Raw genomic sequence first — 27,256 nt, 5'->3', positions numbered from 1 at the left:
CGCGGCGTAGTCAGAGTCACAATCATTAACCTTTCAAATTCGTAAATGCTAATCATAATAATAAAATTTCCTTCCCGAAATCACTTTTTCCTTACTTTACATTAAGTAAATTAATTAAATCAATATAATTAATTCCATTGTTGGATTTTATTATCTTTGTGTTTTATATTTTATTTTCTTGATACAACGCAGAGCACCCCCCATCGGCCCATCCTAAACTTCTCGGCCCCCCTTGCCAAGTGCCAATGATAGTACCATTACCAAACCAACACCAAAAGCTTTACTTATAATGTGTCTCTTCTATACTCTGTAGTCTGTACCTCCTTCATCCATAAAATCTTCCGACCAATATTCTATTCTCTCTCAGCTCTAACTTGTGACTTCGATTCAGTTCTGTTATCTCTGGAAGACTTGAAGGCCGATCGAGGTATCGGACTTGTCTTAGATCTCGGCCTACGAGGCTCTTCCTGATCCCTCGCCATGGCCCCTCAGTGGCTGTTGGTCTGGGTAATGGCGTCCTTTCTCCATGCGAATGCAATGCCGATCACTTTTTCTGCGAGGCTGATTCATCGTTTCTCCCAAGAAATGAAGGCGCTCCGGGTTCCGAGTGGTGGTGGTCGTAATATGTCTGGTGGCTGGCCGGAGAGGAGGAGTATGGAATACTACGAGATGCTTGTTGGCGGCGACTTTCTTAGGCACAAGATGAAGCTTCGAGCACCGCATCAGTTGCTTTTCCCCTCTCATGGCAGCAAAACGATGTCGCTTGGAAACGACTTTGGCTGGTAAGCTTCTGCTTTTTCCCTGGTGTAAAGTGTTGTATTCGTGTCTTTTTCTTTAAATTAATTAAAAAGATTATTGTAAATTGTTCATTGATGTCCAATCGTTGATAGAGATAGTGTACTAAACTTTCAGGCCGCCTTGATTACTATATTCAGATAGAAAACACAAAACTGTTTTTTGTTGCGAAAAACGATTAGAAATTTTGACTCTCAGATCAAAGCTGAGAAATACAAGGGAAGTATATCTCACTCTTCTAGTCATGGAAATTATTCTCTTGGCCCCAAAAAAACAACGATAAATTATTCGGTCTGTTTTTGTGGCCGAGTGGAAATTCTTCCGTTTGAGGATATCATTTTGTTCCTGTTTTGTTTTTTGAAACAAAAATTTCGCCCAAAAGTTTACATCCTTGTTAATGAATACTTCAAGTGGAAAATATTAAATTTTCAACAAAGGTTGCTGAATAGTACTAGTCTTTATTTCTTTAGGAGCCGGAACCTGCTAGGTACGGCACTGTCTTTTGTATTGACGAAGATTTAGACAGAAGCATTCAAGATTTTTAAATGGAAAAAGTTACAACAAACTTTTTTTTTTGAATGAATGTCTCAAGATATTTCTAAATACAATTCCCCTCTGGAGCTTTCCTATCGCTATGCCAGTGGCAGTGGGGAAGATGTTAAGCTGAATAAATGTAAATCTTGTGATATTTTTTATTGATTCTTTGTCTCCTCATGTTTCGCCTTTGTCTAAAGGCACCTTGTCTTTGCTCATTGCTTGTTTAGTATACCTATTCTTTTTTAAAATAATGATTTGGCATATAGCATTGTTTTCATCTGTTTGCAAAGTTCTCAATTTTCCTTGTGCCATTTCTTAGGTTACATTACACATGGATTGATCTGGGGACACCAAGTACTTCATTCCTTGTAGCACTGGATGCTGGGAGTGATCTGCTTTGGGTTCCATGTGATTGCATACAGTGTGCTCCTCTATCTGCTAGTTATTATGCCAATCTGGTAGGCAAATCATCTTATGTTTTAATTCTCTTTTGTTGAGTAACATATTATCTTCTTCTATTATCATCGTTTTTTTCCCCTCCCTTTTGCATGGGAACTTTTTCTCCCTTTTATTGTTCTTGAGGTGCTTTTGTTTGATATTGTAATGCCAATGCTTTTATTTTCTTTGGGAGGACGTCTTTCCTATTTTTCCTTCTGAAATTTTCCTAAAGAATTTCATTGCCCCATTATTTCAATATGATTGCGATGCATCTTTCCCCTATGATGTTTACTATATTAGTAATAGGATAAAAACCAAATGTTCCTACTTCCAAGCAATTGAATATTGATTTAAGGGAGAATTACATTGAAGTCTTACATAAGGAAATTAATTATTGCAAGGTTCGTTGATAGCTGAACTAAATTGTATTGACAACACAACCAGCTGTCAATGCAGCTTAGTTCAGTTATCAATGGACCTTGCAATAATCAATTTCCCTATGTGGGACCTAGTTGTAATTCTCCCATGATTTAATGGCCTCATTCAATCAGTTGGTCTAAAGTGAATATTTGAGAAATTTGTGATCGCAAAGAACTCCAAGACTGCATATTATTCACTTTCTTATTTGTGATAGCATAAAACTTTTTTCCATAGGTCTTAGAGTTAGGAAGAGTGTATGCTGAAGTCCCACAAGAATTCTGTATCATTTAAATTTGAAGCTCAGACATGAGACTCGAGTGTAGCCAGTTGAATGTGTTATCTTTTGTGACACTGGTGTAAGATTCCAGCCTCTTAACAAAATTTGTTTGTCTAGTGATCAATGGCCTGCGGTGTAACAAAATTTTGTGCTCTTGATCGAGCCAATCTTCATGCTGAATGTATAGTAACCTGGGAGAACACTTCCTTAATCTCTCTGCATATTTCTCAATGGAATTGTGAAGTCAAAGCTAAGACTTGGTAACCGGTTTTGCACTTATTTCCAATAATTGATTGGCAGGTGCTCCCTCATATACGGGGCATGTATTATGCAGGATAGAGATCTGAATGAGTATAGTCCATCTCGATCAACATCCAGCAAGAACCTATCTTGCAGCCACCAGTTATGTGAGACGGGTTCCAACTGTAAAAGTTCCAGGCAACAGTGTCCTTACACTGTCAATTACGTCTCAGAGAATACCTCAAGTTCTGGATTTTTAGTAGAGGACATCTTGCATCTTGCGTCAAGTGGTGATGGTGAATCCAACTCTACAGTTCAGGCTCCAGTCGTTATAGGGTGTGGCTGACAGATCTATTGCTTCTCACTTAAGTGTTTTCCTGATGAATTGTTTTTAAAATTGTAGAGGATACCTTACACATTTTATGTTCAATGTATGTATTAATAAATGCAGATGCGGCATGAAGCAGAGTGGTGGTTATTTGGATGGGGTTGCTCCAGATGGTCTTCTGGGTTTGGGAACGGGGGAAATTTCAGTTCCAAGTTTGCTTGCCAAATCAGGATTAATCCACAATTCTTTCTCAATGTGCTTTGACGATGATGATTCTGGTAGAATATTCTTTGGGGACCTTGGATCATCCATTCAACAGTCTACTGCATTCTTGCCACTGGATGAAACATAGTATGGAACTCTGTACTCTAATTCAATTTACTATTATTCACAACATTTAAACTATTTACAAAGTTACAATCTTGTTATTTATTATTGATTTCTTTGCCTAGTTCAACTTATATTATTGGAGTGGAAGCATGTTGTATCAAGGATTCATGTCTTAAGATGACTAGCTTCGAAGCACAGGTTGATAGTGGAACATCTTTTACATTTCTTCCAGGCCATGTGTATGATGCAATTGCCGAGGAGGTACCTATGTTTTGTGAGCTGTCCAAGACTGTAAAATTTCTTGTCAGCTATTTAATATGATTTCTTTTGTGGCAGTTTGACCAACAAGTGAATGCTTCGAGATCTACCTTTGAAGGATCCCCATGGGACTATTGTTATGCATCTAGGTGAATTTAACAGCTGCTTCTGTCTTTTTTTCTTTTTTTTGCCCCCTCTCCCCTTTCATTATCTGTTTAGTGTATAATATTTCCTTGAACTGTACCATTTTCATGCCTTTATGAAGACTTATTATTATTATTATTATTATTTTGGATACAGATCACCTGAGTTGCCCAGGGTTCCCTCCCTCACATTTACGTTCCAACAGAATAGCAGCTTTGTGGTCCATAACCCTGTATTTGTATTTTCTGACAATCAGGTAGGTAGCAACTAACTTTCCATTACTTGATCCTTTTCACTTGTCAACGATAACTAGGGGTCTCAACTTAAAGGAAGTAAAAGACTTAATGATAACAGGGCATAGGCTTTTGATCAGTCAGATAACTAATATCAGTGCATCCCTAATTCTGATTCTGGACAGCATAATTTGTTCTCACCCATCTATTGGTGTGTTTTGGCCCTAAGGCTCTCGTAATCCTTTTCTTGCTGTTCTTGGTTACTGCCAATCTGTCCCAATCTTCCTGTTTTCATCTTACTTCCATACTCTCTGGCCCATAGTGTTTGATCTGCTTAGCTCTTTTTCCTTGACATTGTAGTTATTGTCACTCCTCGCTGCTGATGTGGAAATGCAATTCATAGTTTTCTTTTTCTTCCAGGTTTATCTGTTTCAGTAAGTTCTATGAAGCATGGACACTACAAAATAAAAGGGGGGGGGGGGGAGAAATCGTGTCCATGTCCATTACATGTTAAAAAACTCAAATTAGACTTGACTTCTAAATTGCACTCATGCATTTAAGATTTGTCATATTTTGACGTCTGTGTAATGTCTTGTGTCTGTGTCTGCTTCCTGGAGCAAGAGTGTGTAAATTTGTCGCAGAACTGAGCTTTAGCAAACTTAGTTGTCTTTTCTTCCACGCACAAATTTCTTTCCAAATACATTGGGTTTTGCATAATTGCAACCAACTATATAAATTTCAAATTTTTTCAGCAAAAAGCAAAAAAAAGGGGGGGGTGGGAATGCAAGAAATGAAGAACGTTTGTAATTTTTTTCTTGGTATAAGAGCATTACTGGCCTTTTTTGTGCAGGGAGTTATTGGATTTTGTTTAGCCATACAGCCAACAGATGGAGATATGGGAACAATTGGACGTAAGATTGAATATTTTCTTCAGCAGCCTGCCATTTCCCTCTACTTCCCTAGGCTCTGAAAATCCATCTTTGATCATTAATCTGATATTAACCTTTTTGCAGAGAACTTCATGACAGGCTATAGGATGGTGTTTGATAGGGAAAACATGAAACTGTCCTGGTCACCCTCAAGTTGTGAGTTTATTGTACTTCTCTATGAATTTTATATACTACCACCTATGAGCATAGCTTCATGTTGTGCGCATCAAGCCAAACCTCAATAATAGGCGAATGAAGGTTCGAATCGTTGACCTATTTCTGCTTGCTTTTTGTAGGTCAGGATCTTGCTGGTAAGAGCATGCCCTTGTCCCCTCCAAATAAGACGCCACCAAAACCCTTGCCTACGAATGAGCAGCAGAGAACCAATGGGCATGCCATCGCCCCAGCCGTTGCCGGAAGAGCTCCTCACAAACCATCAACTGCTTCATCTCGGATGATGTCATGCCGACAACTTCATTGGCACATTTGTTTGTTTCTTCTTCTCCAGCTTGTAGTAGTAGCCTCTTTAAGGCTCTAAGGGTTACATCGGCATGCCATCTTGTATTGTCTAGGTAGTATTACATGTATATCCATTTTGTCCCCACTTTTTGCCCCTTAGTTCTGTAAGTATTTTAGATGTCTTTATTATCATCTGATGCTGCTATTTTTACCATACCAGGCATTAGATTGATTGCAGCTAGTGAAGGATCATATTTTTTAGCGTCCTCCCTTGATGAGTTTGGGGCTGTATAATTTTATTTGTTTGTTTTTATCCTTCTGAGTTAGACTTTGTCGTACCAAGAACTCTATTGTGCAGTTTGTGCACACTTTACACAATATGGTGCTTTGCACCAAAAGTACAGTCCCACAATTTAAAGTTAAAAGGCCATAGATTTTGGGGGGAAAAAAAAAAAGCAACCGAGGATTTGTCAACTTCAAAGGAAAAGTTCGTTCTAAAAGATTAGTTTGTCTGAATGAGAGTTTTCCGAACTTATAAATTCTAATTTTCTCACTAGATTTGCTGCGTATGAAGTGACTTCGCGATTTCTGGATTTTAGTTATAAATGATAAATGAAGCTACTACTTTTTCAATTTATTCTTAGGATGTTGGGTCATGTATTTTGTACCGGAAAATTGAGGTAGTTATTTATGTATGAGGTAAAAATTATATAATAAAAATGATACAATTTTTAAAATTACATATATTTTTTCTGAATCACAATACCAAACATCTTCCAGAAATCCTATTTGGTATAGAATATGTGGCATTAGACATAGTTAGTTTATATAATTGTTTTTTTAATTATGTCGCTATCACATTTATTTTTTTTTTTGAAAAAGATAATGTATTGAAATTTCAATTGTCATTATTAAAATATTTATATAAGATGTTTAGTATAATTATAAAGATGTAAATTTGTTTTTTAAGAGATTAGGATTTCACCAAAAAATTTTGGGAGACATGAGGCAGTTATTATTACATTATATTGTAGTCAAGGGGGCAAAATATATTTGAATATAGATCCAAAACTGACGGTGTGATGTAATCAGATGCCAGCGCCCAGCTGTATATGAAAACAGATTTAGGTGAGCGTTTTCAAATGCTCATGAGGAAATATTGTACAGGTTGACGTAGCCACGTAGATGCGCTTCATGACAAAAATATCGAGTAATATACCAAACATAATAAAATGTTAATAATTGAGAAGAATTGGTCTTAGGAAAGGCCAATGGCATGAGGGCTTATATCGAAATAAAAGATTGCGTTACAATATAATCTCACCTAATCCTGTTCGTATGGATGCCAGCTGATGAAGTTGACAAATTTTACTTCGAATAAAAACAGCTTTTTGAGTCCCAACTTGAATGTGATAACCTAAAGGCAAGAACACGTTGTGGGCCGAGTGCTGAATCTTTTTGCAAGCTTTTTAATTACTTTTCAGCCAAATGAAATTTTAGTTGTGTGACGAAGAGAGCAACAGAACTGTCAATTATTGGAATGGCGAAGGAGAGAGAGATTTTTTTTTTTTTTGAGCATTCGGTATCCTGGATTTGCTCAACGTCGAGCTGAGAGAAATTTAATGAAGCTAAGACTAATCTCGATCAAATTGGGTTAAGACACTTTCAAGTGAAAGCTCTGTTATCAACACCATTGCATTATTAGAATTCAAACTCAAGATTCTTGATTAAGTTGATATAACTTCCTTACAAATTGAACCAAACTTCCAATCTAATGGTTGGGAAAGGAAGCGTATTAAGGTTTAGTTTTCACTTTCTCGGCTCATCTTCGAGCGAAAGTTCTTTTGTTCGATGAACAAAAAGAATCTGGCATGCATGCATGTTAAAGCAAAAGGGAAAGTGTAAAAAAGACGACAATCCGGTGCCCTTTAACCGTGACTTTTATGGAAAACAAACAAGAATTCATGTGTCCCCCACAGATTTCCAAGAGCAGCAAATAGCAATATATACGTATGTATGTATATTGCTTTTCGACCCAAGAACAAAAATAGCAATTAATATTGGGAGAATTGTTAATAAATCCTTCATTGGGGTCAAAATTGTGATAGAGGATAAAAAGATTAGGATGCAAGCAAATTGACTTAGGGTGCATGCAGATAGGCTTGGGATTTCATGGCTATTTGTTTGCATCCTAGTCCTTTGGTCCTTCAACACAATTTCAATTTCAATGAGAGATTTACTAATAATTTTCTCTTAATACTTTTCATACTAATAATTTTCTCTTAATACTTTTCAAATTGAAGTGGCTCTCTGTGGGTATGTAATCCATTTATAAACAAATATATAAGTATTTTATGTACTTTTTTTATTGAAATCTATTTCTTTTATTTATAATAGTGTGTGTAGTTAATTATGAGCAACACAATTAGGCACGGGTCCATATCTCCCTGAATTAATTTGTGATGGGTAAAATTATTTGCGGCATATCTTCTAAGTTGAGTCTTTGTTAATATTTTCAACATGTCATTGACATCTCTTACACAATAGAAATGGGAGTGTATCTCCTTCTCATATATGTATAAATACATACATTTGTTAATTGTGACTCAACAAACCCCTACATTTAAAGGAAGTGCAAGTACCAATCACCTTACAACTTAGTGCCATGTAAGTTTTGTTATAAATAAGAGATCACAGGTCTCATGTTTGTAACTCTATGCCGTTAGTGTCTACTTTTTAGGCCTTGTTTGGCATGTAAGTTTCCCTTTAGAGGAATTGGGAATAAGGGTGAGAATGAATCTCTAAAATTATGCTTTGTATAGAGTAAGATTTGTAAGGAATAGTTATTTTTATTTTTTTTACAATTAAACATAAATTATGAAAGGATTATAATATTACTTAAAATTAAAAAAAAATAATTGTAACTCTCTTTCTCCCCCAAACAATGTCAGTGGTAGCGCAACTCATTCCACAGCCTATCCTCATCGTCTTCTTCTTTCTTCTTCCTATTGCTCTTCCACTTCTATTCATACTTGTGTTGGAGTCTTCCATGGAGGGAGGCTCATCTATCATCTTCATTATTGCGCCTTCCAACTAGAAATGATGGAGAGGAATGATGATGAAGAACCTAAAAGAAAATGATAGAGATGAAGGTGACTTGTCGCTCAACCTTGCTCATTGTCAACTGTTTTAGGGTTAGCTTCTGCTCATCACTCGATTTTGATTGAGATTTGCTCGTTGCTTGTCTTCATCATTTGATTTCAAATCGCTCGATTCTATTTGATTATGATCTAGATTTGCTCATCACTCCCCTTCATCGTCTACTTCTACTCATCGTTGTCTAATTGCACATGAGCAGGGTGGAGAAGAGAGGTTGGAAGGGCATTTTTTTCCTAGAAAAATCAATCCCAAAATTGATTTTGCAATACTAGGGATGGTGGTATTGAGTAATTCCATGTGAAGTGAGATTGGTTCTAAAGCTAAGTATTCATTGCAGCATATCAAATATGAAAAGTTAGGATTGTTCAATCCTCATGTCAGTCCTTCCCCCCTATCCCAAATAACAATTAGGGCCTTAAATAGTTTAAAATAAAAAGTTTTTTTTATAAGTGGAAGGTCACGACTTTAATATTACTTATAACCTCATGCCATCATCAATGCCTACCCTTTAGATAGTTAAAAAAGGGAGGGTTAATTAGAGCTAATGACCTTATGAGTCAAGTGAAAAACGAATAATGACCCCAACAAGATCATAAGCAGATATAGCAAGGTTGTTACCACTGACCTTTGGGGCACTTCAAAAGTTGCTAAAGTGGTGACATCACTGTCTGCAATTTCACTTCACATGGTTCATGGAATGGCTTCCAGCGTGCTACAAAGCAAACCACTTGTGATCTAATTTATATTTCCTTCAATAAAGCCTTCACAGATATTTCTTCATTGTGATGCGTGCTTCTCACCCACTTCTCTTGTTCTCTCTATTCGTTATGTTCAATTTTTTAAAACCTTTTGGCCCTACTTTTTTAAAAAGCGACTGTAAATAGGAAAAAGGTTTATGCTAGCCCTGCAGGTTAATTAACTTGCATCATTGTTTTAATTGTTTCATTTGGTTTTTCTTTATGAAATATCTCTGAAATGGATAGATGATGAAGAACGGCAAGTGTTCATAAAAGGAAATCTATTTGTCGTCTAACACCTTCATTCACATGAAACACTAAAACCATGGTCTTAGAGATAGAGAACCTCCATTCTTTTTCTTCGATCGGAATTCAGTTTCTTGAGAAGAAAGAACGGTGGTTTTGATGGTGAAAATAAGTAATTAATCAAGATTATCTCACTTGTCCAGTTAGTGTAATTTGACAGAGATATGCGTACATGGTGATAAATCCTAGATGTCAAGATTAATTTATGTCAAATATGCTAAAGGATTCTTTTCACCAAAATAACTTCGACTATTTGGGATGAACATATCCTAAGATTTATATATATATATATATATATATTGCATATTTTATAATTACTATATGTGGGATTTTTTCTCTAATATTTCCTTTGCTATTTTTTAAAATTTTTTCTTAGGTATCTTAGGTCTATTACTCTCTACTCTCCCCCCTTATGTTTTTTCTTCTTCATCTTTCATTCTTTTTTTATTGCTTTTTTTTTGTGGAAAAATATCATTTAAGGACTATTGAGAAGATTTAATATCAAACAATAATCAAAAGATTATGAAATATTACTTCAAAATCAAGGGTTTGATTTGAAAATAAATTTAGATAAGAAAATACTATAATATCTCTACTTTTTTTTTTAAACTTGTCGATTAGCGAATAACTTTTTATTAAATACGAATAGGTACTTATTAATTAATGAATGACTATTTATTGAAGCGTATCTAAACTTATTCTTTCCTACAATCAAGCTCTTTTAGATTATTGAATTTGTTAATTAGTGAATATCTTATTGTTAAATATGAAAAAGTAATTGTTAATTAATGAATTATTACTTATTAAAACATAGTTTACACTTGTCACTTCTCACAATTAAACTCTTTTAGATTTTTAAACTTATCAATTAACAAGTGGCTTATTATTAAATACGAATAGGTACTTGTTAATTAACAAATGACTTTGTTAATTAAAAAAATAAAAGCAAGGGTATTATAATATTTTTTCATATAAAATTATTTTCAAATTAGTTTCTTAATCCTATAGTGATATTTTAAAATCTCATGATTCTTGTTTAATATTAATATTCTCAACCATCCTTGAATGATATTTTTTCCCTTTTTTCTCAGTATTTTTTCATTAGATCGGATGGCTTTTAATATCATGTCAAGTTATTATATTAAGTATGCTTAAGGATTGCATATTTCACTAAAATAGTTTAACCACTTTGTTAGACATATTCTAAGCTTTATATATCCTTAATTTTTTTAATTATTAGATGTGAGACTTCTTTCTCTAATGCTTAATTTTTTTTTTTGTTGGCTAGGTTTAGGCGATAACTTTGACCTCATAAAGATAGAAATGAATCTCTAAAGAGAATGGGTGAATTTCATGAAATTTATCTTTTTTGAGAAAGAGGTAGAATATTTTTATATTTTATAAAAAAATAAAAAATGAGAAAATGTCAAAAATAAAAAATTCATGGGAATTTAGATAATAAACTTATTAATTTTATTTTATTAGTTTGTTTTATAGATAATAAACTTATTTTAATTTATTTTTCCTAAAATTAAAATTTCTACTATTTTCATTTTTTTATATTTTATTACTTGTAATTTATGGTTGTTTATTTTTGTTATTTTCGACTTATAAGTTATTTAATTTAATAAATATCATGTTGAACTTAAGTTATATTTTTTTTATTATGGTTATGCTAGTTTTATTGCTTGCGTTATAAGATTCATTTTAGCTAATAGTTCTATATATCAATGGTATTTCAACTTGTAATTTAAGGTAAAATATTGATTTTTGAGTTTACAAGATATTATATTTTATGTCACATTTCTAAGAATTCTTATTATTTTACATCTTGAATTGATTGTTGAACGATAATGCTTAAAAACAAATAGATTTTTATTGGAAAAAAATAAGAAAAAAAGTGTGCTTAATTACTTTGAATTTGCAAACATGAATGTTGTCAAAGAGATTAGTTGATTAATCCTTACTTTTTCATATCTTCTATTTTAATTTCATTCTCTCTCTTTTGCTGTGATTTCTCAATCTTGTTTTGATCTCAAATGAGACGAAACAATTTTTGAGACAAAATATGACATGAAACTAAAATTCAATCTTAGTTCTTTCTTGAAATGAAGTATAAGATAAGGCTATCATAGTCTCATCTAGTCCCATGCATATGCCTATTAGAAGAAGACTTAGCCTTAAGGCTTAAGTATCAACATATTTATATGGAAGAATGATATTGAAGGCCCTCTTAAAAAAATTTATTGCAATAAGGATCCATCAATTTTGCATGGGGTATTGTCTTGTAAAATCATGTATATGTCATTGTTGAATCTTAACTAGTTAAATTTTTAAGGAAACCCTAATAAAAAATACAAGTTAAGGTTCAAGCTTTAACAATTATATGTATGTATTTGTAGAAGACAATATTTAATGCAAAAATGATGGGCTTTTATTGCTATAAATTCTCTTAAGAGAGCCTTAAATGTCATTCTTTCTATTTATATTTAACAAGAATTGATCGTGGGATAAAGAGAGATATATTATTTATAATTTATAAATAGTATTTCCTCTAATTTTTAATTATGAGAGACAATTACCTAATTCATATATATAAATTATTTAATTTTTAGAAATTTATTTATTTTAGTTTCGCCCTCTATTGATTGTGATCATTTTTAGATGGGCTAGCTCATCTTATTTATATAAATGGACACTAAAGTAAACCCCTCCAAAATTATCTCTTATGAATGGAGTATGACATTCTATATATGTTATATATAAATGTATGTTGATGATATAGTAATAAGTGACATCAAGAGTACCAATTAAAGCGTTAAAGGTATATGGAGTATATACTTGCGATCGTAAAATTGTTTAAACTAAATCAGCTTGCTTTATTAAGTGTCACCAAGTATAAAATTTAATTTGAATATTTCAATCAGTTAAATCAACTTGCATGTGTTATTTTTATTGCTTTAATATTTTTCTTCTAATAAAAAAAGTGAAATAATTAACTACTAAATGAGCAAACTGTCGTTTTACATTGCCCCGATCATATCCTAACATGAATTAAAGTGCAAGTTGTACATTTACGACTCAAAAGAAACTTGAATTTGGTGTAAGAGTAGGTAGATATGATGAGTTTAAACTATATATGCCAGAGTACTCACTCCAAGGATGAGGACTAAATGTTTTTAGGAGTATTAGATAATTAATTATTCATAATTTCTAAATAGTGAAATATAATTCATACTTCAATGTGTTTTTATTGCACCGTTCGATTTTGATTTTTTTTTTAAATAGCATCCATAAAATATATACAATCATGGCAAAAGTGCACTGTTTTTTTTTTTTTTTATAGTGGAAGAGGGATTCACTGCCAATAAATAACACAAAGAATATATACAGTAACCCCAACAAACGATCAAGGGGAATGATCAAAAAAAACAAGGGAAATAGAAACAAATTAAAGAAAAGTTACATTGGAGCAACAAATTATTCCGTTAGACTACAATATAACACAATGATAAATATTTCACGGTTCTAAAAAAATATTAGGTGAAACTTTAATTTTATAACAAAATTACATATTTTTCATTATACTTTTATTAAATATTATATATAAGTGTTTTAATAATGACAATTAAAATTCCAATGCATTATTTTTCAAAAAGAGTAATAAATTAAATATGAATATAGTTGAGAAAAATAATTATAAATACTATATACTGCCATATATGTTAGAGATCAAGCAAAACTTTTAAAAGATACTCTACATTGTGTTGTGAAGGATTCTGCTATCAATGATGGTGTGTGATGAACAGAGTTGAGCGTTGGATTTCTTGAGAGGTGAAGCTCCTTTTATTGCTTGCAATAGGATTCGTTTGCGGGTTTATGTTCTGTTGGATACACTGTTTCAATGGTTTGCTTGGTATCAAGTATGAGAAGTTTTAAAAAATATTTTTTTAATCTTCGAGCTAGTTTAACATCATTCGAAGCCGTTTGATTATCGAAAAGAACGAGAATATAATAAATTAAATAAATAAAAATAAATTAATTACCCTCCCTTTCATGATAAACAAGATAAAATTAAATACCATATAACACAAATGCGATAAACATTACTTCCTTCACAAATTTCATAAATTGTAACTTTTAATTTCATAAACTAAATTATTCTTCGTTTTCATTAACATGATTGAGTTATCTTCCCTCCATATCCTCATCATTCTATTTTTGTTTTTATTTCTTTAACTCATTCCATCATCTTCCTTGCCAATAACTAAACAGGCATTTAATTTCACCAATTGAAACATTCTAAAATGACATATTATATTTAATTTTAAAAAAATAAAAATGATTGGATTAAAATATTATCATTTGATAATTGTTTATTAGTATTTAAATTTTAGAGTTAATATTTTTTTTAATAAAATTAAAAATATTAAAATTAAATGGTTAAAAAAACACTTTAATTTGGTGGGGAGTGATAATACCCTGAGCTTCCCAGGACACTAAGAGATGAAAAAAAAAAAGGAACCAAACTGAAATTTTGTGTAAAATTATAAAAATAAAAGTATATTTTGCTTACGGTCATTGATGTACGTTATTATTAAATCATATATATGGATCCAGCATAATGGAAAGTAACTTTTCTAAAATAATTTTTTTAATCTATAATTGGATGGCTTTTTTAAATTTATATGACATGAATTTAAAATCCAAATGGGGCTAAAATTAGGCTAAATTAAAGGCAGAGAGCAAGGTGTCCGTACAACTATAAGCAGCTAACCCTCTGTACTCCTCTCTCCCACTTTTACCCTTTTCTTCATTTCGTTTCCAAATCTCATAAATTGTTTTTCCCCATTAAGTTAAAGGAATTGACGATGAAGTGAATGAACCCCGTGTGTCTATCTTTCTTCTCACGACGCAGTGTTGCTATAATAATCAATGTTAAGAAAATTATACTAGTCATTAAATCAATTAAAGTATTGGTTTATTACATAATAGTTAGACTATGATTTAAAGTGTGATTCAATCAGTTATAAATAAATTGATATATTTTAAATCATATATATTTAAAATAAAAAGAAATAATTATGTATAATAATAAAAATGAATTTTTAAATTTCAATCGAGATAATATAAAATAAAATAAGTAATATCCAGTAATATTCCATCATTTAAATATAACACACATACACACTCTTATTTCATAATTTATAATTTATAATTTTAAAATATATACATATATACATATTCTATACATATATTTCTTGCATATTTATTCATTTTTTTCATTTATCAATGCTTATTAGGTATACATATGTATAAATTGTAGTTTATATTTTTTATATATATATATATATATGAATTCAAATTTTAAAAAATAAAAAATTAAAAAAATTAAAAAAATTGTTTCAACTAGATTTTTCACTAGTTCTACTAGTTTAAGACTGATTATCAGATTGATCGATTCTCAATTGCGACCAAACCAGACTTAGAATCGATTCAACTAGTGGAACCTGGTTTGAGTTTAATAGCACTAGTAATAACAAAACAATAATTATACAAAAATGAAATATATATGGATATCACTTAGATGCACCTTTAATTTTTAAATTTTATGCAAGATTTTATTTTAATATATTAATCTTATAAAATATCCTTTCAGTTTTTTAACCCTAATACTATTAGTTTCGTTAATGAAATATTTTATATTGAAATTTTAAATATTAACATTAAATTCTTAAATTTTTTTTGTTAGCAAAAATATTTTTAAATATTAACATATTAAATTTAATATTTTAAAATAACATTAATCGGCATGAAAAATAATTATTTAAAACTAATGACATTAAAGTTGAGGAAATGAAAAAATATTTTATAAAATTAAGAGATTAAACTGAAATCTTATATACATTATAAGACCAAAGGTACACTTTAGCATATGAATATTTATTGACAGGTCATATTTATAAATAAATACTCAGTCATGAAGATATTTATTTATAAGGACCAAAATATGGTCATTTTTATCATAATTAATTTTTTTAAAAAAAATTAATTGAACACTAATTATTAATTAAAGGGCAAAAGTAGGGTTTCAGAGGACTTTTTTTAAATTGTGGGGGCCACGACCTTTCCACTGTGGGAAACTGATGAGAAAAAGCGTCTCTATATAAGAAGGGCTGTGTCCTGTGATGTGCTAAAGATCTCTGAAACCAACTAAAGAAACGAAAGTTCTTCACCACATCACACACACAAAGCAATACTTATCTACCTTTACATCATCTTTTATTGATTATTCCCCGGTAAGCAAGGAATCCTATTTCCCCCCTGCGTTTCTTCTTCTTCTTCTTCTTCTTTAGTATGTTTTCAAAATAAATTATATAACTGAATTATAAGTTCCATCTCTCAACATCTTCTGATACACACACACACACTCTCTCTCTCTCTCTCTCTCTCTCTCTCTTTTCTGTAAAGCTGTTTGGTTCTGAACACAGAAATGGGCGTTGGAGGCACTCTCGAGTACTTATCTGATCTAATGGGAAGTGGAAACCACCATCACCAGCACCGCCATTACAACAAGATGATGAAGAAGAAGCCATTTCAGACTGTGGAGCTCAAAGTCAGAATGGACTGTGAAGGCTGTGAACTTAAGGTCAAGAAAGCCCTCTCTTCCTTAAGTGGTGAGACTTCAATTTCTGTGGTTTAAGGTCACTGAAATAAATATGAAATTGATGATTAATGGGATGGTCAATGGTTAATTGATGTAGGGGTGAGATCGGTGGAGATAAACAGGAAGATGCAGAAAGTGACAGTGACAGGGCATGTGGAAGCAAGCAAAGTGTTGAAGAAGGCGAAATCAACAGGGAAGAGAGCAGAGATATGGCCTTACGTGCCTTACAATTTGGTGGCTCATCCTTATGCTGCTCCTGCTTATGACAAGAAGCTCCTCCTGGTTTTGTCAGAAACGTTGAGCCTTCTTCTTCTTCCTCCATTGCAGCCCTCTCTGCAACAAGATATGAAGATTCCTTACATTCTTGTTCTTCCTCTTCATGACAACCCCAATTCTTGCTCTGATATGAAGATTCTTACATCTCCTTCTTCAGTGATGACAACCCCAATTCTTGCTCTGTTATGTAATTATTGTTCTTTCAATGTTTTTGGAGGGAAGAGAAGATTTTAAATAAGGTAATAATCATGCCTGTTTTGGCTCACACTCCCTCCAATGGCCTTCCTTCTCCTCTGTACTTGTGGTTTTGCAGGAATAGTTTTTTTTTCTGGTTTTTACTGTAGTACCAAAGGAAATGATTATATATATATAAGATATATAATATAATATAATATATAAGTAGTACTAGGTTCAAAACTTATGTAACGCTTAAGCTGAGTTTGAAAACTAAGGACGCAATATTATTCAGGTCTTACACGTTAATCATATTTTGTTTCATTTCAGTTGTTTAGCATCCTTTCTGATTTGAAAAATGCTCATAAGGACAATGAACTAAACCAGTGATGTCTATTTTGCTGACATGGACTTAATATTGCTAAATATGTAATAATTGGAAGATGCTGTTTGGGCCAGATGAAATATAAATTGTGTTAAGTCACATGTCACCAAATAAGTACAATTTATGGTCCTTATGAGTATTTTTTTTATCCTTTATTTTTAAACCAAAATGACTACATTGCAGTAGACCAAGTAGAAAAAAAATATAAAGAGATGGAGAACAATGAAAATAAATTACAAAGACTAAAAATTAAAACATTTAGAGTATAGGGACTGTGTTTTTCTCAAAACTAAAAAAACCTTAGTACTTGGTAAAATATTGTTGAGATTGGCCTGCCAAAGCAGAGATCACAAGTGATGCTGAGGGAAAGCATATCCTTTTCTCACGATGAACGTGAACCAACGGGAATGACCTTTACGTAGTTTGTGTATTTGTTTATTTTTTGCTTTTTGGACCCTCTCAGCCAGCCTTTACCAGATCCTAAGAAAGTGTAAAGGCATAGCATATGTTTTCCGCCAGCACGTAGGGTTCCACACATAATTAATCACGCCAACGTTACCATTGATTAATTAATTATTACAAATTATTAGAGTGAGTAAGTGAGACTGTGGCAGATACGTTTTCCAAGTCCTAACACAGTAGAAATAAATAATACTCTCTCTGTCCTAATCTATAAAACATTTTAAACAAAATTATTAAATATATTTAACAACTTTAACAAAAATATGAAATTTTAAAAAAATTCTCTTAATTTGATAATATTAAAAAAATGTTATTAATAAAATTTATTTTTATCATAATGTCTTATATTTTAAAATATAATGTCTTTTGAAATAATATTTTATAAATTAAGATGAGAGAGTATATATAGCATCTTCTCATTTACCATTGCTTAAGAATAGACAAAATCTCACTCATTACTTGAAAAAGTTGCTGTGGTTTTAGTTAAAATGAAATTATCCAACTTCCTATGATTTATAAATGATATGGATATCGATTACTATAAATTTTATATTATATATATATATATATATATAATGGACATCTTGATCTATCATGGCTTGACTACTGTACTTAAATGTAATTTCATTATTTAAATAGATAAGTGGCTTGCGATTTGGGTTTAGAGTTGTATTCATCAATTTCGAGCCTCGCACAATTGTCAATTTTTCGGGCCAAATATTTATCCGTTTCAATTATTGAAATTACAGATTTATCCCTCTCTTTTGAAGATTCGTTGGCCATAGACCAAAATATCCCTTGTTAATTCAAAAAGTTGACAATAGTATTTTTTTTGTTGGAGAATGACAATTAAGGACTTTCTAAAAGTATTAGTCTCAACTACGGATCGTAAAATTTTAAAATCTCAGTTAAAGATCATGGTCCTTAATTGTGATAAAAAATATAGTTTGTGAGGTGGAATTCAATATTACCACTTAGAAATTCACTAACCCAACTTGAGAAAATTTGTAATGTACATTGTGAAAATATGAAACCCCACTTAAAAATTAATTGTTTAACAAAAACCGCCACTTAAGAATTCACTAACTCGACTTGAAAAAATTTTTAACGTATATTATAAAAACATGAAACTCCACTTGAGAATCGATTGTTTAATAAAAAACACCAATTTGGACAAGTCACTTTTTATTAATGATTCTCAAGTAGGGTTTCATTTTTTCACAACATATGTTAGAAATTTTGTCAAGTCTAGTTAGTGAATTCTCAAGTGACGTTTTTTGTTAAACATTCTATTTTTAAATGGGGTTTCATGTTTGTACAATATATGTTAGTAATTTTTTTAAATTGAATTAGTGAATTTACAAGTTGCATTAGTAAATCCCACCTCACAAATTACATTTTTTATCACAATTAAAGACCATAGTCCTTAACTGAAATTTCAAAATTTTACAATCTGTAATTAGAATTAATGATCTTAGAAGGTCCTTAATTATTATTCTCCCTTTTTTTAAATTGAATTATCCAACTTAAAAATGGAGATAACTGTATGTGATGAGAATGTATCTTCTAAAGTTGAGAATGTATGTTTTAAAGTTGAGAATCTGTAAATTTAATAAATTTATCTTTTAAAAATATAGAAAAATTGATATTTTATAAAAATAATAAAATGAGAAAAATATTTACAAAATTTTACATGAATTATAAATATCAAATTTTGAGGATTTAAATTCGTATGTGATGTGAAGAGGAAGTAGAAGTTTCTTTTTCTTTTTTTTTTTTAAATGTAAGTAGAACTATTTGTTTTGTCCCCGGCAGGCAGTGCAAGTGGGCTCGGGCTTTTGGGTTCAAAACAGGATTCGAGAATGAAGGCCCTCTAACAATTTCCCCCATTAAATTTTGAAATTACGGAATTGTCCTTTTCAAGTTTCTTCATATTCCTTTGGTTTTCAGTTTTCCCGCCAAATGCAGCTAAATCTCATAACCACCCATGCGCGCGTCAGCTTCATCTAACGACCTCATAACCGCTTCCTCACTATTTCACGCATAAATTCTTTCGCACTCACTCGCTTCTTTCATTGTGGTTCGCATTCTCTCTGAAATTTCGAAACAGTTCTCTGATTCCTTTTCTCTCTCCGTCATGGATACTTCTCTGCAACTCTCATTGCTCTGTGCCGTTTCGATCGTTGCAATGCTTTGCTCACCCACGGTGACCGCTATTGAAGGACTGCAAGGAAGCTTCACGCCTCCAACCGTACCGTTAACACCACCGCCGGCTCCACAAGAACTCCAAGAACACTCATTCTTCTCACACACAGCACTCCTCCCTCCGATCTTGTCTCATCTTGGCTTCCACGAGCTGGCCACGGCGGCTCCTTTACTCTCTGACTCAACCTCCTCCGCTGCCTCTTCCTGGACTGGTCCTTCTACGATCTTTGCTGCGTCAGATGCCTCCCTTCGCACCTGTTTCTCTTGCTCTGTTCCTAATCTTCTTCGCGAGCACATCGTTCCTGGATACTTTACCATTGATTATCTGCGGAAACTTGCCTTCGGAACCAAGATCGAAACCTTGAGTCCAGGTCGTTGCATTACTCTCACGTCTGATTCGGTCCACAGAAACTCCAGCACTGCTGGTGAAGTGAAGGTGTTTGTCGGAGGGATGGAGATCACGCAGCCGGAGTTATTCAACAATGGTATGGTTGTTATTCATGGCATTCAAGGCTTTGTCTCACCACTGTCTCCGTTTTCTTGCGAAGTGGAGAGGATGTCTTCGCCCTCGTATCCTTACCATCTAGACCATCGTTCCGGTCACCACACCACGTCCGGCTCAATGCAGACAGCCATCACGCGCCTGATGATCAGAGACGCGATTCTCCGACTACGTAACAATGGCTTCAGCATCCTAGCCCTTGCTATGAAGGTGAAGTACTCCGAGCTGGTCACACTCAATAACATGACGATATTCGCCGTTGACGATCTCTCCATCTTCTCCGGTTCACATTCTTATATCAGCAATGTGAGGTTTCACATCGTGCCGAACCATTACTTGACATTTACGGACCTGGAGAAGCTACCGGTAGGAACGCCTCTGCCGACTCTGGAACGTGGCCAAACGCTGCTTATCACTACCTCAAGTGGAGGCTTGACTTCAGCGCCGATGAGGATTAACTATGTGAGGGTTAAGGTGCCGGACGTTATCCGCAATATCAAGATAGTGGTGCACAGTGTTTACTTGCCATTTCCACATATTAGCCCTGTCGCTGCGGCTTACGACAGCATACTTGGAGGTGAAGGAGCGGCTCATGCGTCTTCAGATCAGATGATGGAAGGAACCTGTGCTGCTATGGATGGGAATGGAAATTGCAGCGGGCAGCCAATACCTCAGGCCAAGCCAATGGTGGAGATCGAAGATCACCATGGTCTGTGATTTGAGAGTTCGAGTGTCTTGTGACACGCATCTAGTTGTCTGTCTTTCATGGTTAGTGCGCTGTTTCTAGTTCCCTGTTAGTTCGTTGCCGCTTGAGTGGAGTCTTAAACTGAGTCAATCCAAGAGGTTTTTCTTCATCCATTTCTTCAGTTTTAGCTTATGGTGTATACGGCAACACTCTGTTACACCTTAGTAAAAGTTTGTTGATTCTGAGCTTTCTTGATATGTTTCTTGTTCTTGTATTTTCTTAAAGAATGATATTCTTGACTTGTTTCCCTTTGCTGATGATATTGACTAACGGGATATATATATATATATATATATCGTGCACCTACTTTCAGAAAATGAGAAAATATTTTCATTAATTTCGCTATTACTGCATTTCTTGGGTAAAGAAGTTGCAAGACTGATTTCACTTGAGTTTAGACTGTTTTGTTTGGATTCGAATAACTTCAATAAAGTTTGATCCCCTAAGCTATGCACATTAAAATTAGTGATTCAATAGTAACATTAACTGGCGGCATATTTTTTCAATTTGAAGAAAGAGTTTCTGACATGGTAATGACATTCAAGGGTTCACAAACTCCGGGAAAAATAATCATATGGACCTCTGTTTTTAAAAGTAAATATCGTCAACGTTAACAAATAATTGAGATGAATACAGTCAAATCTGTTTGGCCAGAGTATCCAAACAATATAAGTTTCTCTTTCCCACTATCACTCTGTTCTCAAGACCTTCATGCTGGTGAAATAGAATGAGTGTTGTCAGTCAGTAATGAAACGGTATAAAGTTGAATCAAGGCGTGTGAGAAACTCTGGTTTTACCACAACCCATGATGGAAGAAGGCAGCTTGCCCACCCTCTCAATTCCTTCTTCAAAAACCACACCCATCCCCATGTAGAAATGAGCTTCTATATGACAATGGAATGCCCACACTCCTGGATTCTCCGTCCTAAACCTCAAAGCTGTCCATCCATTCGGATGTACTGCCACCGTGTTCTTCATCATCGGATTCACCAAATTGTATTTCTTTGGGTCTCTGTTTCCATCAAACTTACCCTTACCATATCCCAGAACCCAAAAGTCGTGCCCGTGAAGATGCCATGGATGCGTCTCACTGTTATTTTTGTTCATGGTGTTGGCATTCTGAAGTACAATATCAACCGTCGTGTTGAACTTTAGCCTGTAAATCCCATTACTAGAAGTGGCATTCGTGTTGTTTTGCACTTTGAAGATGTCGTAGCCAAGAGAATCGTAGCTGTCAGGAGGTGGGGTCTGATCGAAAGCGTCGGTGATGTTTTGTTTCAAGGCAACGAGGTAAGGGGTGTGAGGAAGAGTGAACGACACATTGTTCACCGACCAACGTCGATAACCGTCTATGGTGTTTTGCGTGTTGAGCAACACTATGACTCTATCTGAGGTTGAGGGAGGCTGGATTACATACCCTGAGCGAGCTTTAATGGCGAGGCTTTGAGCCAACCGGGGCTCAACGTCATCCCAAGCCGGGGGAGTCGGTGGAGTTGACGGAGGGGACCGCCGTGGATGGTTGGGATAGTAATTGAAAATGCCCAGACCAGGTGGGGTGGTTCTGTTTCTGCTAACAACATTGGAAGTGATCCAGTAATTCCTGGAACGGTCTCGATCTGCTTTCACAAGAACAGAGTATGTCTCCCCGGAATACAAGAACAGGTTTTGAACCACGAAAGGCTCAACATAGTGGCCATCTGCTTCAACCACAGTCATGTTGTGGCCCTGCGTGTTAAAATACTCTGTCAGTAAATAGTCTTAAGGCCGATTTGCTGGGGAAATTATAAGACGCTGAGGGGGAAAAAAAAAAGACCTCAATTTGAAAACTGAGTGCTGATAAAGCAGTCAAGCTAGCAACTCTGAGTCGATATGTTTTTCCAGGGACCACTGTTTGCACATAAGGAGAACATTCAGGGTTTGATGTGTTGCAAACTCCGGCGTCTAAGCTTGGAGTTGTGAGTATAGAGCAATTGAATCTTCCTCTTCCTTGAATCAGAAGAGACTGCAGAAGACAAACATGAAATCAACTCACGAGATTTGCATAGAAGTACGAAATCAAAACTAGCAGAATTTGAGTTGAACTAGTTTGGAGCATTGAAGAGCAAAGTGATTTACCTGAGGCTCTCCCACCCAGACAAAAGGATTTGACGACAATCCCGTGGCCTGTTCATAGGTACTTTTGTGGAACCAATCATTAAGAATAATGCTTCTTTCGTAGTCATAAGCAAAGGGCTCAGGATCACGAGGTGACACTTTGATCATTCCATACAGTCCAGCTTCTCTTTGCATTCCATAGTGTGAGTGGTACAGATACGTCCCAGGCTACAAATTAAACCAGCTTTCTAGATATAACAATGTTGAAGAGAAATCAACACAATGGCTCTTATTCAAACTAACATCAGATGGTTACAACTTACTCTATCAACTACAAACTGGTACTTAAATGTGTCTCCTGGCAGTATTGGACACTGAGTCACCCCTTCTGTACCATCGAACCAAGGAGTTCCAATCTGCCATGTACAGAACCACGTAAACCAAGTTAATTTGCAGAAAAAGTATGATTCAGATCAATTTTGTGTGTGGATAGGAAAAAAATCGAAGTCTGACCTGCCTAATCCCATGCCAGTGGATGGCAAGGTTTTCTGTCAACAAGCTGTTCTTAAGTTCAACAACGATGGTATCACCCCTTCCTGTGCTTGGATGGTGGGCCCAGGAGTTCCGCCATTTATGGTGATAACAAGCTTCTTAAAGCAATCAGGAGACTTGTACTCATACTTCACCTCCCATCTATAACGTCTGATTCTAGCCTCACAACTGCTTAAGTTTGTGAAACAGAGGAACAAGTACAGAGTCACAAGTGCTGGCACCATTCTTAAGCTCAAGGGAAGCTCAGCCATGGCTATGATAGTTTCTAGTAATGCAAGGCTAAATAGTAAAGTGATATGTATGAGTAAGCTGAATGGCTGCTTTGTGATTCTCTGGCGATGGAGATTACTATGGTTTGTTTGATGTCACCTTTGAAATGGCTTTACAGAAATGATTGCCTCTATTACTTGAGCTGTACAGATATAGTATCACTTTTATAGTGCAAGTCCGGGGACAGTCAAACAAGGAAGGTGTTGACGTGTTAGTTTGCTCAGAAGAACAATTCTTACAATGGAAATTTCCTTCTGATTTTTCATTTTTACGCCTTGTTGTCTGAGAATTCAGTCCTTACATTTTTTTTAAATACTAAACTATTATCTTTAAATGATTTTTTTTTTTTGACAAAGTCACCATTAAGATATTATTTTTATTTTACATTTTGTCTATTAATAGCACAACTTGTTCTTGGATTTCATATGAGAGATCTACACACTTTATAATATAATTAAATTAAATACCTCAAGCTCTATTAATGATTGAGAGTAGCAAAATCATAATTAAAGACTCCTTTAGTTGTTGAAAAGAAATGCAAGGGAGTGAAATGGGGTGATGAGGAATTAAAAAAAAAAAAAGTTATGGACTGGTGGAAAGGTACGAATGATAGAGAGAGAAGGATCATAAAATGATAGGGAGGAAGTCATGTGTGAATTAATAATCTTATTCATATCAGTCTTCATTCACAAAAAGTCATGTGTGAATTGATAATCTTATTCATGTCAGTCCTCATTCACAATTTTCTATCACTCAATTACCCTCATATTTTTATTCCTAAACATAATTTTTTCTTTTGGTTTTGTCCTGACCTACCTTGTTATATGCTTCTATACTCTTGAAGCTTTATGTGATGATAGTTTAAATTGTTATTATTGTCACTTTTTTGAGAAAGGAAATAATATATTGATAGGAAGTATGGTAATTTTTTTTCCCAAAAATTTTGTGATCATTACGTGATTTATCACTTTTATATAATAAATTAACTTGTGTCGTAACTGAAGGTTCCAGGTTATAAGCAATATATAAAATATTCTTTTATTGACTTCTTGATTTTAAGATATACACAAATTGTTATATTGACCATTATTTAAAAAATAATGAACATTCAAATAAACTCTCGCGTCATAAAAGGTGATTTTTCCTAGTAATCACCTTCAAAATTCCAAGTGGACAAAATAATTGACGTTCAAAACTCTCAAATAAAATCATCGATGTATATATAAAGAAAGTCCACAATCATTATTATTCCAAGCTGTTATTTATCAATTTATTTATTTTAGAATGCGTGTATTTTTATAATTAAAAAATGTTTATTCAATATCCAGGCAAGTGAGATTTACTCCATAAGTAAGTTACACAAGAGGATAAGAAACACGTAAATGTATTTCTTACTCATTAGGAGTGCTGAGATGAAGTTTGTTTCTTGTCATTTTATCTTAATAATCATTTATTATTTATTTTTTAATTATGTCTTCGTAATTCCATCGGAGGAGTTCCTCGAACTTTCTTGAGTAAATAATATTATAATATCTAGCGTGAAATTCAGCGATGCTTCGTTCTTGAGACCGCGTTTGGGTGAGAAAATGAGTGGTCAATGACAACGCTTTCACCGCGTAAATTTCAACATTATCTGGCATTCCAAATTGGACTTTGACAATCAAATAATTGAACTACTTTTTCATTTTATATTTTTTTGGTAATTATATGTTATCCGATACTTCTCATATGTCATTAATTCATATTAAAATTATAGCAGTAGCTTTACAATATAATTGGTCCATGAATTTTTAACATATTTTTTGTATTAATCTCTATACTTTTTTTGTGCTCTTATAATTTCTTAAATTTTATCCTTCTACAACGTTAATCCCCATATTTTTAAATATCATAAGTAGGTTCCAATCAATATAATGTTCGGCTCTATATGCTTTTTATCTGTTTAAGATTTTTTAAAAATTACTTTGCAAATTTATTTTTAAGGTAATTTCAATTCAATGTCTCTCCACACAGTTCAGCATATATTTTGATGATTCCTATTAACTTCTATAATCTGTAGACCAATAATGTTATATGGTCCTTAATGTTCAGTTATTAAAGGGACAGTAAGAATAAAAAAGAAAAAAAAATAAGAATGTCAATATACGTGTAAACAAGCTTTGAAATTTTTACAAATTAAACAAAAACAGTAATTACCAGACATTAGAAGAAAATAATACTCCCTATGATCCTAAATGAAGGAGATAATACATTAATTTAGATAGATTGAAATATTACCAAAATAATTTATACATCATATAATAATATAAATAAATATTGGAGGTAAAAGAGATTAAGATCTTATATTTAGGACTAAAGCAAACCCACCAAATAGCTCTTGCATTAGAATAGGAGGGAATAAATTAAATATGTTAGGGTTGATTAGACGTAAGTTAAGGTGATTTAGACACGTATGTAAAAACATATTTATTAGGGTTTGTTTGGTTTGGAAGGTACCTAATGGATAGAAGAGGAGGGAAGATTCTAACAAAATTGATTTTTTTAAAAAAAATGAAGAAGCGGAGTTAAAAGATTTTAATTAATTTTTCTTGCTGTTTTCATTTATATATTCTCTTTGTTAAAATGTTAGAACCCCACTTATTTATCTTTCGTAAATTGAAGTTATTAAAAACCCCCTCCCCTCCAACCTATATAACAGGGGTTAGAGATGTTAATAAAGAGAGTTGGGCAAAGTGAAGTTATGCCAAAAGAATCAACTGTATTGAACTAAATCAAGCTCAAGTGAATATCTTGTTAAAAAAGGTTTTGAATTGATTGCTTCTCAGCAAAGAAATAATTATGCTTCATTGTTGAATTTCCCTTGCTAGAAATCCCTATGGCAACTGCATTCACCTTTAAAGCACATATTATTTGTGTGGAAATTACTTCATAGAGCTCTCCCAATTAGTAACATTATCTAGGAGCATCACCTTGCTAACACCAATTTGTTTCCATTTGGTTATCGATGCGAGGAAACTATTGATTATGTCTTTACTTATTGTGCACTTGCCTAATCCCTTTGGTTTAGTGGATTGAACATCCAGATTTCAACCTTCCAAGATGTTAATTTGATATATTAGTTAATGTCCTCTTTCAAGAAACTTTGCAAGGATTCACATATTCATTCGATTCAACACATAAACATTTTAATTAATCAATTGTGGCAATTGAGAAATTTTATCATCCATCAATATTTGATTTTTGTTGTTCTTTAAAATATTTTCTAAAAACACATTACCAAATAATTTTTTTTATTTTGGAGAATTGAAAACCATTTCCAAAACATATTGCCAAA

At 33.4% G+C, this 27,256-nt stretch overlaps 3 protein-coding genes and 1 pseudogene across 3 annotated transcripts; 3 read left to right on the top strand and 1 right to left on the bottom strand.

Moving 5' to 3' along the window:
- Positions 1-213: 213 nt before the first annotated feature.
- LOC129310137 (aspartic proteinase-like protein 1) lies at positions 214-5,714 on the top strand. Its single transcript, XM_054952004.1, has 10 exons — positions 214-782; positions 1,652-1,790; positions 2,802-3,043; positions 3,159-3,386; positions 3,488-3,626; positions 3,702-3,772; positions 3,924-4,023; positions 4,851-4,911; positions 5,014-5,085; positions 5,226-5,714. Exons 1-10 carry the CDS (start codon positions 481-483, stop codon positions 5,465-5,467), a joined length of 1,596 nt encoding a protein of 531 aa, XP_054807979.1. The 5' UTR covers positions 214-480; the 3' UTR covers positions 5,468-5,714.
- A 10,224-nt stretch (positions 5,715-15,938) lies between these two features.
- Positions 15,939-16,724, top strand: LOC129308472 (heavy metal-associated isoprenylated plant protein 23-like). Its single transcript, XM_054949580.1, is given in 4 exon segments — positions 15,939-16,267; positions 16,355-16,528; positions 16,531-16,587; positions 16,660-16,724. Coding segments are annotated over 4 exon segments (480 nt in total). The 5' UTR covers positions 15,939-16,083.
- A 2,813-nt stretch (positions 16,725-19,537) lies between these two features.
- LOC129308471 (fasciclin-like arabinogalactan protein 21) lies at positions 19,538-21,254 on the top strand. The gene has a single exon (XM_054949579.1). It carries the CDS (start codon positions 19,692-19,694, stop codon positions 20,976-20,978), a length of 1,287 nt encoding a protein of 428 aa, XP_054805554.1. The 5' UTR covers positions 19,538-19,691; the 3' UTR covers positions 20,979-21,254.
- A 229-nt stretch (positions 21,255-21,483) lies between these two features.
- On the bottom strand, positions 21,484-24,038 carry LOC129308470 (L-ascorbate oxidase-like; annotated as a pseudogene).
- Positions 24,039-27,256: the final 3,218 nt, after the last annotated feature.

The sequence above is a fragment of the Prosopis cineraria genome, unplaced genomic scaffold, assembly GCF_029017545.1.
Source record: "Prosopis cineraria cultivar Desert tree isolate PC_DT_omini unplaced genomic scaffold, ASM2901754v1 PC4, whole genome shotgun sequence".
Classification (NCBI taxonomy): Eukaryota; Viridiplantae; Streptophyta; class Magnoliopsida; order Fabales; family Fabaceae; genus Prosopis; species Prosopis cineraria.
The sequence above is the reverse complement of the archived record's forward strand: the minus strand, read 5'-3'. Positions and strand labels throughout refer to the sequence as shown.